The following is a 16,295-nucleotide window of genomic DNA, read 5'->3' as shown; positions in this document are numbered from 1 at the left end:
CAGTTTAGGTGGAATTTATTCATGTGATCAGCTGGATGGAGTTTAATGTGCTGCTTAGAACGATGTTAACACGGTTCTGATCCGAACGATAATGTTAGAAACTGGTCACGTGGAAATAACCGATCACAATAATGAACTACAACAAACTCACTTCTAGTCTTTTTCCTTTTGTTGTTGCTTCACTCACATTTATTTTTTCTTTTCTTTCTGTTTTTACTATTTGTTTTATGCAAAGTATAATTTCTTTTACCCTCTAAATCCCAAAAACTCACCTACAGGCTCGAAAGGCGTGTTATGTTTTTTAAAAATGCTAAAATTACACCATTTATCAGAGATAGAAGCTGTAAAACAGAAATATTTGGTGATTTTTTACCTTCATGACAGCCTGTATATATATTATGTGTGACATACGGTTTGATCAGGAAAAATATCCAAACCTGTGTTTAATGTCGTCATCAGAATCACTTCGTTCTACACGTCTCATTTAACAATTAGAAATATAATCCTTATAATTTAAAGAAAATGCACTAAAAATAAACCATGTGGACTAAGAGCGTTCTGTAAAAAAGTAAAAATTCTGTGCTGTTATATACAAATGAGAAGCCTTGATTGGTTTAGCTGCGACCAACAGTCGGGTCAGAAAAATTCAGAGAGTTTTGAGGTGAACCATTAAAATCAACGGTACTGGATCAATAGAGCAAACAGAGCGTGACTTAAAAACAGTAAATATAACAGCGAGTTGTTGCAAGATGCATTCAGCAAACATGTTTCTGGAGCTGATGTGCAGAGTGGAGAGAAAAAGTCTGTAGAGGTTGTAAAAATGGAACACCAGTTGTGATATTGATTCCATTTTTGTTTTCTAATGATTTATGGTTTTATAACTGAATCGTCTTAACCATCCTGGTTGTTCTGCCTCCATTCAGGACTTTATGTTGAAGTGAAAAATGAAGAAGAAAAACGTGACAGAATCCACAAGAAGAATAAAAAACCTGTTTGGGCTTCAGAGGGTTGAAACAAACAGAAACAGGCCGTCGTGTTTTTCACCTGTTCCCTTGTTGTTCTGTTTCCTGTGTCTCAGAGGGCCTGCATCGACTTCGCCATCAGCGCCAAGCCTCTGACCCGGTACATGCCTCAGAACCGGCACACGTTCCAGTACCGCCTGTGGCACTTTGTGGTGTCGCCGTCCTTCGAGTACACCGTCCTCGCCATGATCGCCCTCAACACCATCGTGCTGATGATGAAGGTGAGAGAAGGTCGACTCTGGGGGACGTTTTTTTTTTTTTTTTTTTTTAACGAGAACAGAATTTAGGATGAAGGACAAGCAAGAAACTGTGCACTGTAAAAAAATAAATAAAAAATTATAATATTATTTTTAATTTTTGAGTTGCAAAATAATGAAATATAAGATACTGCAAAAACAAAAATACTGAAATGTTGAAAAACCAAAATATATATATATATTGTATATTTCCGTATTAATAATAATGTAAAATGTAAATGATAATGTAAAAATAATAATAACATATTGCAAAAAGACATTTTATTTTGTTATTGTGTTTTTTTACAATCAACATGTAAATTAACCCTTAAATAATATTTAATATTAATACTTTTTTTTTTGTAATTTTGCTATATGTTATCTGCAAATAAACAAAACAGAGAAAAGCTGATGGTTTAAAAGAATTTTGTACCATTTTTTTATCCTTTAGATTCACTTTTTTTAAATTAAGAAAGTTTCTTTATTATTTTTTCTATTTATTTTATTAATTTTTTTCTGTGATTTTACTGCATTTTATGTGCAATTCAAGAGTTAACAAACTGGGGAAAATCTGTAAAATAATGATAAATATCAGTAACATAATGATATTCTTTGGCAATTTAGATACAGTAAAAAAATAAAATTACATCAAACTTTGCAAAAGAACAAATCGATATTAATATCAATACAGATATTTGATTTGATCATTATTTAATTAACAGTTAATGAATACTGTTTTCTATGATTTTACTCGATATTAGTTGTAATTTAACAAAACAGGGGAAAAAGTAAAATAAAAGTAAATTATTCCAAAGAATACAGTTAAAACCCTTGTTTTTTTTTTTTTTTACAGTGCAGCTGATTCTCTGCGTCTCGTCTCTTTCTTTAAGCAACGTCTCATTTTCTTCACGTCTTTGCTTGTTATCAACAGAAACACACCTTCGTCATGTCTCTCAGCCTCTGATATGTTCTGTTATGAACTCCTAACACCTAAAAATAAGCCCAGATGATGTTTTGTGTTCGCGTCGTGCCTCCTCCGTCCTCCATCCTCCCCTCAGCTCTGTTTATTTCCAGCCCTCTGTTCTGGGGCTGCTCTGCTTGTTCAGACGGTCGCTCGGTCAGACAGACGCTGAGTGACTCAGCCCGTATTAAATATTGATCTATAATGTCCAGGCGCTGCTATTTAGCATGACCTCATTAACGGTGGCTGCCGGCCTCGGAGGAATGACTCCTTTTATAGTGCGACAGATGAGAGGTGCGCAGACAGAAGCTCTATTTATGGGTCTGCAGGAATCTTCCATCAACCTGCAGATCTGCAGGGCTCCAGTTCACGCTGATATCACGGAGCAGCGTCGGGAATATTCCACCTTTCATGTGGCTGGGCTCAGCTTTAACCCCTCCACGCCTGTGTTCACAGTACTACTCCGCCCCGCCGGCGTACGAAGCCGCCCTGAAGCACCTGAACACGGCGTTCACCGTCCTGTTCTCGGTCGAGTGCGTCCTCAAGATCATGGCCTTCGGCTTCCTGGTGAGAGAGAAACTGAGCAGCAAACAGGCTGAATGTGAAACTGAAGCACTGTGTAGAGAAATGACCCAGAACGTCTCTCCTGTCTGAACAGAACTACTTCAGAGACACGTGGAACATTTTTGACTTCATCACCGTGTTGGGAAGCATCACTGAGATCGTGGTCGACCTGCAGGTAACAGAAACACAAAAAGACGATGAACTTTTCCAGTTTAGTTCAACTTTATTCCCACTAAACCCATCAGGGGCCTTCAGCTCTGATTCTGAAACTCCAGAAGTCTACCTGGATTATTCTATCCAGCAGTAAGATTGTTTTTGTACCTGCTGAACGTTTTCCACAACATGAAGTGAAACTAATGAATATAATTTATGCACAAAATCTTGCAGTAATCATGCCAGAAAAAACACATCAAACAATTATGGAATACAACAACCTTAAAAAAACTATAAAAACTGTGAAAATCATCTCATATATCTCTAAAGTAATGATGCTGAGCTGATGTAAATGCAGCAAAACTGTAAAATGTTGTAAAAATGAATTCATATTTGTAGAAATACAGATTTTTGTGGCCAAATATTTTATTTAAAAACTCATTTTGTATGTTTAGTTTTGGATTACTGTGACGTGCAACTACATGTGGTGCAGAAAACATCACGAGCTGACGTCTGAAGTTTTTTTTGTTAATATCAGCTCAAAAAACGGACTTTTCATGACGAATTTATTTTTGTTTATTTATACTTCAACTTACCGATAATCACAGAACATTTGATCGACTCTTCCAGTATTACAGATTCTGAATCAGTGACATGACGAGAAATAAGAGTGAAGATTTCAGGTTTTTATCTTTAATAGTTCCTCAGATGTTGTCGTCCAAACGGCCTCAAAGTTTAATGTGAGAAAGAAAAAAAAAACTGCTGGAAGAAAGTCAAAAGGCAATTTAAAAAAAAATAATAGCTCAGAAAGTATTTGATGTATTAAACCAATTATTCAGAAATATCATTATAAATATCCATAATTTAAGATTTCTGTTAAATCTACAGTTTCCTTTGGCCGACACTTTTATCCAGAGCGACATTCATCTCAGAGCAGATATCATATGTTAAGTCAGAGCTGGTGGAGCAGAAACGTGATGATTTGAGATGGACTAACTCTCTGAAGCTTCCCTCCTCTGCTGCTCCTCCGTCAGTTCGTCGATACGTTCAACATGAGCTTCCTGAAGCTGTTCCGAGCCGCCCGTCTCATCAAGCTGCTGAGACAAGGCTATACCATCCGGATCCTGCTTTGGACCTTCGTCCAGTCCTTCAAGGCGCTGCCTTACGTCTGCCTGCTCATCGCCATGCTCTTCTTCATCTACGCCATCATCGGCATGCAGGTCAGAACTGAATAAATAGGATTTATGCACACTGTAGATTTTAAAAAAGGAGGAGAAAAAGTGAAAATCTGAAAGAGTGCAAGAAAAATGTGTAAAAAAACAGTGAAAATACCAGCAAATATCTGTAGAATAATAATATTTTTAGCTGATTTAAAACGGTGTAATTTTACGGTTAACCTTTATTTAAAAATAAAAAAATAAATACTGTTTGTAGAATTACAAACTTTTAATGAGGACATTATTCACAGTTTTGTCCTGTTTTTTTAATGTCAACAAGTAAATTAATACGATACTGAATAATAAAGGCTAATATTGTACAGTTTAGGGAAAATAAACAAACAAGAGTTTGATCTGTAGAGTTTTTGTTTTACTAAAATTCAGCTTAGATGGTTTTATTCGCTGCTTCCTGGAGAGCATCAACCAGGAAGCTGCTGGTTATCAGCTGCATGGAGCGTTCTGACTACTGAATGTGTTTGACGATATGACACGGTTCTTCTTTTTACATCCTTTCATCATTTTTGTGTTTTATTTTTTTCCGTCTGTGTGAATCAGGTGTTTGGGAACATCAAGCTGAATGAGGAGACTCACATCACCCAACACAACAACTTCAAGACCTTCTCTGGAGCTCTGATGCTGCTCTTCAGGTGAGACGCTGCGACTCCTGCAGACTTTATCACTTTAATCAAAGATCTAATCTGAATCCAGACAGACCTGCAGCCCAACAGGTTTCTATGCTGTAGTCTGGATGATGTTGCTAGGTTACCGTCAGGATGCTGCTCAGCGTCGGAGCAGACGGATTCTGCTGGAACCAGGTTCCTCCTCAGCGAACAGTTTCAGAAACTTTGAAGGTTTTTCTGTTTGAAAAGTAAATAACGAGACGAACGTTTGGGTTCAAGTGTTCATGTTGTGTTTGTTTCTTCAAGTTTGAGTTTGTTTTGGTGCTCTGGAGAAATAAATCTGTGCATCTGAAGGACTTTTAAACTCTCGCTGTCTGAACTCTACACGTGACTTTACACAGGTAGAATAACTGACGTGTGATATAATCCAACAACGAACACTGATGACATGTTTGTCCTGTATGACAGGAGTGCGACGGGGGAGTCGTGGCAGGAGATCATGCTGTCCTGTCTGGGGGGACAGCAGTGTGAGACGGACCCTCAGGCGGCGCTGACCACCGACCAGGAGGGCGGATGTGGATCCGACTTCGCCTATTTCTACTTTGTCTCCTTCATCTTTTTTAGCTCCTTTCTGGTAAGACGAGGAACCGGAACGAATCCTCCTGTGACCAGAAAGTTAAACAATGCTTTGATCGGGACATTTTCTAACAAGAAAACCTCTTTAACTGCTGTTCCCTCTGAAACCGTCTTCACACGTAGCTTCTGCTTCCTGTGTGTCGTCCAGATGCTGAACCTGTTCGTGGCCGTGATCATGGACAACTTTGAATATCTCACGAGGGACTCGTCCATCCTGGGTCCTCATCATCTGGACGAGTTTGTCCGGATCTGGGGGGAGTATGATCGCGCCGCCTGGTCAGTGACTCTTTATTACAGATAAATGTTTCATCTGGGTGCAAATAAAGGTTCATTTTTCAGGAATAAACAGTCAAAACAAGCTTTAAAAACTCGATTTGAAGTGTTGTAATGAAATAAAGTAAGAATGAGATGATTCCAACTGAAGATTTACTTTATTCAGTTGTTTTTTAAATATTTTTTTACACCATATAAAAGTGATTTGTGATCATTTTACTCACCAAGGGTGGGAAAAACACACTAATCTGTCTCTTGTGAAGGAGCATATATGCAGGAAGGAGACAGGTAGAGATGGAAATAGCTGAGAAACAACTGTGTTTTATGCTCAGAAGACAAGTTCAGGACGTTTAAATCAGCTTTTCAGCATCTTGTAGATATTGAACTGTGGATGTTGTTTCCTAAAATTTGAGACACTTTGTGTGAAAACGAGTTGAAACTAGATTAGAAGCTGATCAAACTTAAACAAGTGAGATGTGGAAACCTGAAGCCTGCTGCAGAGACAGCTTGTGTACATTAGATCGACTTTTAGGCATTAAGATTCTTTGCATATACACAGATTGTTAATTTTTAATTAAGTGGGAACGTGTACGTGTCATGTTGAGAAATTTTGTTTTATTTATAAATCTTCTAACATGCCTGGAAGGAATCTCTATGTGAGAAAGTCGACGGTGAAACTCTAAATTACGTCTGCATGAACAGTAAAATGTCAACGATGAATCACTGCTGATCTATCCTGGTTCATTATAACGATGATTCAAGGTAAATACTGTTATTGTAGCTGCTCCAGTGGGTTTTGTGAAGCAAAAACTAACTGATAACGAAGCCTCTGGTGTAGCTTAAACAGTCATTTAAACACACGGTGTGGACAAGTGGATGTAAAAGTGATTTGGGGTTTTTTTTGCAGCGCAGCATCTGACAGATTAACCCTCTGAAGTCACAGCCGGCTCACGTTTTCACTCATTTTTTACTGCAATATAAAGTCCTGCACCTTTATGGTAACAGAACAACCATGAAGGAGGAAAGAGAAATGTCTTCTGTGCAGTGGGACACACTTAGAAAACCATAAATCGTTTAAAAAGTGAGTGACAGAGGGATTATTTTACAACAACAAATTAAAACAGCACATGCACAATATTTTTCTAAGTGTCCATTTTTGTTCACATGACTGGGAAAGTTGTGCCTCTACATTCTTTAAACATTTTACCAACTAGATTTTTTACTTTTTTTTTGCTAAACTTGTCTCCTCTGTGTAGACACTGGCTGCAGTTCAGCTGAATAGTCCCTGAGTTTTAGTCACAAGACTGTTGGTTCCAGTTGAGTCACTTATAACGTCCTGGTTGTGCAGAATTATTTGTTTATGACCGAATCTAGCGAGTAAACCTTTTATTTTCTGCACATTTTTAAACGAGACGTGCTATTTTACAGCTTAGATGCGGATATTTTTTTTAAAAGAAGCTGAATGTGACAGATGAGTGGTTCGAGGGATGCTGGAAATCTGAAAATATTACAATTATTTTAGTTTTTACAGTTTCTGGCTCTGGTGAAGGGTGTAATTTTGGTGATTTTTTATTTGTTTTTTGTTTACTCACATGTTTGTCTAAGAGACCTGCAGGTTATTATTGGTTAACAGCAGTTGTAAGTATTCAGTGATGATCCTTTAACCAGTTTAACCAACATGTTAGAAGCTGTATTGCATTCGACTGGTATTGTTTTATATAAGATTCCAGTTTGTTGTTTAAAACCCTAAAGTTTCAGGACGGCGCCGCTCCGCCCTCGCCGTGTCGTCCACGGTGACGTCTTAACGCTCATGTTGTTCTCTCCAGCGGTAGGATCCACTATAAGGAGATGTACAAAGTTGTTCGCACTATCTCGCCTCCCCTGGGCTTTGGGAAGAACTGCCCCCACAGGGTGGCCTGCAAGGTTTGGTTCCCCCCAAACGTCCCCTCTGCCTCCTTCATGTAGGATCCTTCCTGACTCCCTCCTCTCCCTCCTTCCTGCTCCTCCCTTCGCCTCGCTCCACCTTCGGGGGTTTTTACTCCGGTTAGAGAATGACGATAGCTCGGCCTCGGGGTACTAAGGCACCGGATCCGCTCAGGACAAACTCAACAGGTTCAATTCAGAATTTGAGCGAATCCGGTCTCTTTCTACCTCTTGGATCTGGTTTAAAGATGTTCTGAAGTGTTTAACGTCCAGATCCAGGGAGGCTGTCATTCCTTTTCTCATCTCGTCTCCCGGGTTTTCTCCTTCTCCCAGATTTCTATGCCCCGCTGGCAGCATAGAAAGACGACAACCTGTTTGATTTCTTTACTCTCTCCCTGTGTGTGATGCCTTGGAATAACCCTCTCTCTTGTATCTCCTCCATTTCCTCGCTCCTCTCCTTCACCCTCCATCCGCCGCTCTTTTTTCCTCCCTCGAATCCACCCTGATTCAATTTCTCCTCCAACATCATCATCCCCCCCTCTTCTCCTCTCCCCTCTTCCTCATCCTCATCCTCATGGCTCCCTGGCGCCCCCAGTGGTCGTATCCATTACACTGACATGTATGAGATGTTGACCAACATGTCGCCACCTCTAGGCCTGGGCAAGAAATGCCCCTCCAAGGTGGCATATAAGGTAGACAAACCCCAGAGGCCAGCAGGCGCTGCCTTCATATTTGAATCAGAGACAAGCGAACCTCATTTTGTGTGTCGTACATTGGACAAGCGAAGCCTTTTTTTTATTTCGTGTTGATTACATGACGCAGTATTGCTTTTAAGTTCTTTAAGTGTTTGTCCATTGGCAGACGCTGCGGTAATGAGTTGCCTGTTCGCTTTGCATCTTGGCAGAAAACTAAGACGTCGTTCTGTGTTTTTGCTGGTTTTCCTAAAGCCAGAAGAAAAAAAAAAAAAAGAAAAAGAACATTAATGAGGAAGTTGTTAAACATCTACATGCTGAATGTTGCAGGAATCAGACGTTCTCGTGTCTCTCACACTTCTTTGTTTCCTCCATCTTCCTGTCTGCATGTGCCTCCTGCCACCGTGTGCTGTTTGCATGCTCATCGCACTTATATCTATATGTTTAAATTAAATGAACTGTGTAGCGTCTGATTACAGAAGGACAGGAAGAGGCAGGAGTAATATTTCTGTTTTTAAATGCATTTGAAGACATCAGATTTGTTCTGGTCAGACTGGAATTTTTTAATTAAAAGTTTAAAAAAATGTTGATGTTAAAATGTGTATTTCTAAGAGTTTCCTTCATCTCAGGAAATAATTACTCGCCAGCCGTTCTGTCCTCCTGAAACCGTCTGTGTGCTCTGATTTCAAAGTTAATCAAAAGAAGTCAGTTTGTTTTTCTGATTTACCTCAAATTTTATCAGCATAAAATATAAAGATAGGTCTGAAATTTTAGATTGATTTATCAAATAGGAACAGAAAACATTTCAAACTCCCACTTTCAGCACATTTTTCATTTAAATCTGAGGCTGTTTAAACGACAATATCTCAGGAGCTATTTAATATAAAAACCTGCAATTTTCACCGTTAATTCTCATCATGTCATCAATTTAGAATCGACAATATTAGATGATTAGATCAAAAAGTCTAAATATGGGGAATAAAATAAGTCAGCTAGGGATGTTTTCTGAACCATATGGAGCTGCATGTCAAAATAAAACAAAACATAGAGATTAAAATGGTTTTAATTTGAAATATGTGGTCAGAAAAAATGACAAAACCTATTTTTATCATTCAGTAATATTAATGATATTAACTAGTTAATTGAAATTAGCAAAACATTTATATTAACATTTGTGAACTAGAAGCATGATGTTTTAGTGTCGTTTTTTTAAGCTCATTTCCTTGAAATTTCAGAATCTAATTAACTCCAAAAGTGAATATTGACGAGGAGGCATTAGTGTTAAATATATCTTATGTACCATGCTGTCAAAATAAAATGAAATGAAAAATATTTATCCCTGAAGGGAAATTCAATAAAAGCATTTGAGCCTTTTGTTAGTGTAAAATCTTAGCTGTATAGCATTTATTGTCTTTTCATTTGATTTGATTGGGTTTCTTTGCTAAATCAGTCGTTTTCTCAGCATAAAAAGCTTTAAAAAATACTCAGAGTTCCACTAAATCTGAGTTTATCTCCAGACGATCAGGTTCTTCTCAGTTCAGGGTGTCATCGTGTGTTTCCGCTCTGACTGGATGTTTCCTCTGCCGCCTTCAGAGACTCGTGCTGATGAACATGCCCGTGGACGACGACATGTCCGTCCACTTCACCTCCACCCTCATGGCTCTGATCCGCACCGCCCTCGAGGTCAAGATCGCCAGAGGTCGGACGCCACGTCCAAACGCAGTGTGTTTACTGGGATGTGACGGTGCAAATTAATAACTGTGTGTGTTTTACATCCAGGAGGGGAGGATAGGAACCAGATGGACTTGGATCTGCAGAAGGAGATCAGCGTCATCTGGCCTCATCTGTCCCAGAAGACGCTCGACTTGCTGGTTCCCATTCACAAAGGTCACGGAGCAAAGAAACTAAAGCTTTTTTTCTGTTTTTCGTGTCGGAATAATTCTCGTAGCAACTGGACTTGTTTGAGTTCCTTGAAGATGGTTCAAAGACTAGTTGGGAGTTCCAGATACTGATATCCTTAAGGAGCCATTAACACCTGAGTTTCAGTTGGGGGTTTGTTGCTCCTCCCCCTCGTTATGGGTCGTTAGTGCTCCCCCTGACACCATGGGGTTTGTTAGGCTCTTTTGTGGCTAGACGTGGATGTATCTTAAGATCTCCTTTAGGATATCCGTACCTGGAACTCCCAACTAGTCAGGCAGAGCTGATGAAGCCACATGGATGAGAGGTGGAACGTCTTCAAGGAACTCAAGCAAGTCCAGTTGCTACGATTAATCTACCAGAACAACCACGACCTGGACGACTGAGAACCTTCACAGACTTGTTTCATGAGTCCTGGAGGGTTTGTGTGCAATCTGACGGTTTCTAATTTCTCCACTTGCAGCCAGCGACATGACCATCGGGAAGATCTACGCCGCCATGATGATCATGGATTACTACAAGCAGAGCAAAGCCAAGAAGCTTCGACAGCAGCTCGAGGAACAGGTGCTTTCTGTTTTAGTCACCTGTAAATCACACCCAGGTCTTCTGGAGTCGAATGTTAAACACACTAGTGAAGGTCTTCTGTGTGAGAATTTGGAGTTTAACCACCAGAAGACTTTCCGTCACATAAAAATAATTACAAGAGATTCTAAATGAGTTGAAATTGGAATATTGTTGGAGGTTTTTTTATGGTTTTATGTTTTTGTTTTTTGTTCGTTTTTCATTTTTGCTAGCCTGTGGGTACGTACTGCTGATTGTGCATCATGTGTTGAAGTTTCTATTACTTCCTGAATGGATCTTGAAAATGTAAACAGCTGTTGGTTGGTTGGTTGGTTGGTTGGTTGGTTGGTTGGTTGATTGGTTGGTTGGTTGGTTGATTGGATGGTTGGTTGGTTGGTTGGTTGGTTGGTTGATTAGTTGGTTGGTTGGTTGGTTGGTTGGTTGGTGGGTTGTTCTCCTGTTCATCTTTCTGTTTTTTGTTGCGTCACTGGAACTCTAATCCAAAGTAAGATGGTTAAATTCGTCTGCTGGTCTTCCTTTTTTTTAAAATAGTGTTAAAATTGATCAATAATGATCAATAACGACTAAAATGAAGCTGTTTATTGTGTTGAACCTTTCAGATGTGTGGTCCAGCCCGACTGTAAAGTATTTTTAGCGCCTCATAAAGCTGTTGCTCTGCTTCCTTGTTGCTCCCTCTGGAATAATAATCTTAAAAACATCCTTTACTGTTATTTTCAGGTCTGTGCATGTCTGACATTAGAGAGAAGAACATCTCTGAAGTTGTGACGCAACCTGATTTCTGAATCTCTAGTTTAAACCGAGCCATAGAAATACAAACACACAGACTGGATCTGTTCAGGACTGAGCTGCTGGTGTTTCATGGAGGGATGCTGATGGATGTTCTTCTGTCTTTTCCCTCCACAGAAACACGCCCCCATGTTCCAGCGAATGGACGCTTCCTCCCTCCCTCAAGAAATCCTATGCAACGCCAAATCCCTGCTGTTCCTCAGACACAGCGCCGGATCTGCTCTGTAAATATTCAGCCTCTGACCTGAACTAGTCATTTACAACGACAGAAGCAGTGACACGTTGGTGTTTTGTGGTTGTTCTGATGGTTCTTGTCTCTGCAGCACCAGAGGAGGCTTCGTGGCTCTCAGCCCGATCTCCCCTCAGGAGATGTTCCTGCAGCCTCTGTCTCGATCCAGGGAGGAGAAGGAGGAAGAGGAGGAGGAGGACGATGACTACCGCTCCCCGTACCACCCCTACCTACATCACCACCACCACCACCACCATCTACACACTCTGGTACCCTCAACAAGTCTTCTGAAGCTACGCAGTTGTTTATTGATATAAGACAAAATAACATCCATCAAGCAAAGAAAACTCACTTTTTATCACATCTTTATCAAAGCATCAGTATTTGTTTGGTCTTTCAAGGCTTTTTTGGGGTATTTTTTTGATATTTTTCTTTTATCAGGTTCCTTCTGCTCGACCTTTTCTGATTTGCTTAAAACTTTTTTAGCACGTCTAAAATGTTGTCTGTGAAATATTTGATAAATCCAGTAATTTCCCCCCAAAAACTACATTCATATATTGCCAGTCGACCCACTTTCAGCACTTTTTTTTGTTGTTTTTTGGGGGATTTTTTTGTGCACATTAAAATTTGAGCAAAGTTTAAATCATATCTCTGAAACTACTCAAGATTTTATTGTTTCGTTTGTTATTTCTCATCATGCTGTTGATTTAGAATCTGCAATATTGATAACTGTTTTTAAAACTCCTGAATGCTGTGTTTCTTGGATCAGGCTATCGAGAAATATTTTTTTACATTTTGTGGTGCAGCTTGTGTTGCTTCCTCAATCAAGTTATGGAAGTTCAACGACAATAACTTTTTCATATTTTTCATATTAAACATATTCTGTAAGTTTTCATTTGTATTATAGTGACGTGCAGCTACATATAGTTTAGAAAATATCACTAGTTGACTTCTGCATTATCAGGTTTTTTGTTAATGTGAGCTCAAACATGGGACTTTTCATGACAGTTTCAATTATTTACATAATTCAACTCAACCATAATCAGTAATTATTTAAGCTACTTGTCCAATATTGCAGATTGTAAGTCAATGTAATGGTAAGAAATAGCTGTGAAGATTTCAGGTTTTTATCTTTACTAGTTCCTGAGATATTATTGTCCAAACATAGCCTCGATTTTCAGTGTCTTTGGGATACCCAGCTAAAATTGCACAAGTATCTCTATAAATATCTATATTTTATGCCATCTATTAACTTGTCAGACAAGTCAGAGGTTGTCGAGCAGAAGTTGTTCATAAAAATCTGATGATGTGAGATAAATTGCCTCCTCTGTGTTGTCTGTGCAGGTGCCAGAAGTCGTGGAGTATAACCAAGTGATGCAGCAGGCCCGGCAGGACCCCACGCTTATGAAATCACCTCAGAGGACAGCATCCATCAGAGCCTCCTCCATGCCCCGACTGGCTGTTGATCCACAGGTAATACAGAGTTTCTCCAAACCTACATTCAGTACTGAACTAATCTTGCATTAGTGGGTGCTTTAAAAATCAATGAACAGCTAAAATGCACGTCAGTCTTTCATGCAGATTTGCTGCCTGACAGCGCTGCATTGAAACTATTTTAAAGCAGCCACCAGCGAGGGCGTTTGTTTGCTGATTAGGTGTCACTCGCGGTTACTGAAGCGATTCGTCTCCCGGTTTGTTTTGCTTGTTCGTAGCCGGGGATGTCGGCGGACAGTAAGCTGATGAAGCGCTCCTTCTCCACCATCGGAGACCAGTGCGTGAACGGCCTCTGGCAGGAGCAGCACTCTCTGGAGAGAGTCAGTCCTGATGGTACATACCGACCCCGGCAGAGGAGCTACAGAGGTCACTAAACCCACATCACAACACCGAAACCACTCCCACAGTCCCGCTCACACTCAGACTGATGTTTTGTTCTGGAGGCTTAAAGATGCCACGTGGAGAAAATCTGTTTTCATTGAGTTCTGTGGTTTAAAACTTGTTATAAACTCCAGATATGAAAACATTTACTTCTGCAGTTTTTCAAGCCCCCCTACAACTAGATAACCTCCCAGTTTTAAAAGCCAGTAAGAATTCATAATCTAACTGAGGAACCAGTCGTCATCCAGCTTGAGCTGAGGCCCCGCGCTGCTTCTGCTGTTGATTGTAAGAGTGAACACAAGAGGCTTCGTGCACTTCCAGCATCTGAGGAACTAAACAATCAGTGGATTAATTCATTATTGACGGCAGTGCCACCAAAATAATTGGAAAATCCTCAGTGTTAGCATGCTGTGCAACGAATGTGGCTACCATTAGCATTAGCTCTGATTGTTGGAGCTTTCAGAGCTGGTGGAAACTTTTATTTAAAGTGGGTTAAAGTTAAACTCAGCTGCTGTTTAGCTTCTCTCCTGCTCACACGTACTTCTTTTTAAAACAGCAGAAATCCCAACAAAGCTCTTCTTTAATGAATTTGCTTAAAAGTTGCACAATATGGGACCTTTAAATTGATGTTTTTTCAAAAGTGGGAAAGAATACAGGAGCTAGTGTTGGATAAAAATATATATTAATTGGAATTACTGTTAACTTTGATGTTAAAATTCACTCGTTTAGTTTCTGTAAATGTACAGACGAATTCATTGCATACTGAATGTTGTTCTAGTTATTTGGATTTAAGTTGTGTTTACATCTGGATAAAGCCCTCGACCTGAATCGTCTCTTCTTTAAGGGAGCCTGAAAACATACAATTATGAATTTCCATCACATCCGATGTTGCTTGAATGGTTGTTGTAAGAATGATATTCAGTTCCATCACTAAATCTATAAATTCATACACAAAACAGGACTGGGCTCTTAAACTAGGAAATCTGGGTTTAGTCATTATTTTTGTGGGAGGATCTGCATCTGACTGAAATCTGAAATATGACTCTCAGGCCCGAGAATCAACCACAGAGAACCCAGCAGTCACGAGAGAGGACGATCTAAGGAGCGGCGCCACCTGCTGTCGCCCGACGTGTCGCGCTGCAACTCCGAGGAGCGAAGTCGAGACCCTTCGTACGAGAGGAGGCGATCCCGATCACCCAGCGAACGACAAGCGCAAACCTTACAGCAACAGGTGGGCGAGCACGCCGATGAATGAAGGTGCTCGTAGCAGTGATGCTATTTTTAAGTTCTACAGAGAACATTTTAGCGAAACCCAAAATAAAAAGCAAAAAAAATAAAAGTTCCTTCCTCCTTCTGAGTCCCTTCTATTATAATGCGTTTAATATTTGTAATTGTGTACTGTTGGTCAGAGAGAACATCAGCTGAGACCTTGAGAGCTCTGATAGGCGTTCCTCACAGTTTTCTGATGTTTGATTCATCGATAATAAAAATATTCATCAGTTGCAGCTCTAATATTGTTCTGTTTCCTGCCACCAAACCAAATTACTCTGTGAAGAACCGTCCCTTAAATAAAAGTATTCTTCAGTTGGCACTTTGAAGAACCAGAGAGCTTCCTAAAGAACCATTTAAGAACCATTGTTTTTCTAAAAGTACAGCTTTAGTGAATTCGACTCTTACGCACCAGGTTTTGTGTTTGTGACCCAGAGTTAGAATCAGGCTCTGGAAGGAATCCAGCAGTCCTCCGTCTGTCCTGCAGCTGAAACACTATTTAACGAGGTTTTCTTCGCTCTTGTGTCATTTGCAGGGTAACACTTCAGACAGCCCTGCACACTCAGCCTCAGAGTCCGGTACCCCCCGGAACCGGCGCCAGCTGCCCCAGACCCCCTCTCGCCCGCGGCCTTACATCTCCTACTCTCCCCTCATCTGCCGACCCCACTCGTCCCCCACACCAGCAGCCTCCTCTGAGGGACAGACCCAGCCCGAGGATGGCCCGTCTGGCCCCGCCGAGGCCCCGTGGAGGTCCGACAAGGACGCCGGGCCCTTGTCTGCGCTTCAGGGGTCCTCCGGAGGTCAGGTTTTAGGGCCGAGCCACCCGTCTCCTCACCGCTACATATCGGAGCCCTACCTCCCCTTCCACGAGGACCTCAGTGGCGGGACAGCAGGCGACAGGCAGGAGACCCTCACCTTTGAGTCCGCCGTGGCCACCAGCCTTGGACGGGCCAACGCCATAAGCTCCGCCCCTCAGCTCAGACACTCCTGGCAGGTTCCCAACGGGCATTTCCGGAAGCACCAGTCGAGTCCGGCCGGCGCCAGCGAGCTGCTCAGTGACACGGACGAGGACGACCGCTGCTAAAGACGAAGAGGACGCACCGAGACGCTGCGCCTCACGGCGGGGCACCACGAAGGCTTTAGCTCCTCCACGGCTCTGAGAACCTCAAGTTCTCCGCAGCAGTAGCATTACAGGCAGGACTGAGCACCGTCGCTGTTTGTCTGGACACTGGCGTCCGTCTGCACGTGTCCTCATGTGTGTTTGTCGTAGCCGGAGGGAGCGTGTGGACATGGACATGTGTGTGTGTGTGTGTGTGTGTGTGTGTGTGTGTGTGTGTGTG

General features: G+C 41.1%; 1 protein-coding gene across 1 annotated transcript in view; it reads left to right on the top strand.

Moving 5' to 3' along the window:
• The window catches only part of cacna1ea (calcium channel, voltage-dependent, R type, alpha 1E subunit a), a 133,028-nt gene extending 116,989 nt beyond the window's left edge, over window positions 1–16,039 (top strand). The window contains exons 32-48 of the mRNA XM_008295416.1: window positions 1,079–1,243; window positions 2,676–2,786; window positions 2,878–2,958; window positions 3,971–4,156; window positions 4,709–4,800; window positions 5,242–5,407; window positions 5,558–5,685; window positions 7,509–7,605; window positions 9,891–9,996; window positions 10,077–10,184; window positions 10,678–10,778; window positions 11,700–11,806; window positions 11,906–12,080; window positions 13,156–13,284; window positions 13,524–13,671; window positions 14,736–14,917; window positions 15,491–16,039. Coding sequence (XP_008293638.1) covers window positions 1,079–1,243; window positions 2,676–2,786; window positions 2,878–2,958; window positions 3,971–4,156; window positions 4,709–4,800; window positions 5,242–5,407; window positions 5,558–5,685; window positions 7,509–7,605; window positions 9,891–9,996; window positions 10,077–10,184; window positions 10,678–10,778; window positions 11,700–11,806; window positions 11,906–12,080; window positions 13,156–13,284; window positions 13,524–13,671; window positions 14,736–14,917; window positions 15,491–16,039 — 2,631 coding nt within the window. The remainder of the gene's footprint in view (window positions 1–1,078; window positions 1,244–2,675; window positions 2,787–2,877; window positions 2,959–3,970; window positions 4,157–4,708; window positions 4,801–5,241; window positions 5,408–5,557; window positions 5,686–7,508; window positions 7,606–9,890; window positions 9,997–10,076; window positions 10,185–10,677; window positions 10,779–11,699; window positions 11,807–11,905; window positions 12,081–13,155; window positions 13,285–13,523; window positions 13,672–14,735; window positions 14,918–15,490) is intronic.
• Window positions 16,040–16,295: the final 256 nt, after the last annotated feature.

This window comes from Stegastes partitus, unplaced genomic scaffold (genome assembly GCF_000690725.1).
Source record: "Stegastes partitus isolate 25-593 unplaced genomic scaffold, Stegastes_partitus-1.0.2 Scaffold1045, whole genome shotgun sequence".
In the NCBI taxonomy this organism is placed as follows: Eukaryota; Metazoa; Chordata; class Actinopteri; family Pomacentridae; genus Stegastes; species Stegastes partitus.
Note: the sequence above shows the minus strand (reverse complement) of the source record. Positions and strands in the feature narration are given on the sequence as shown.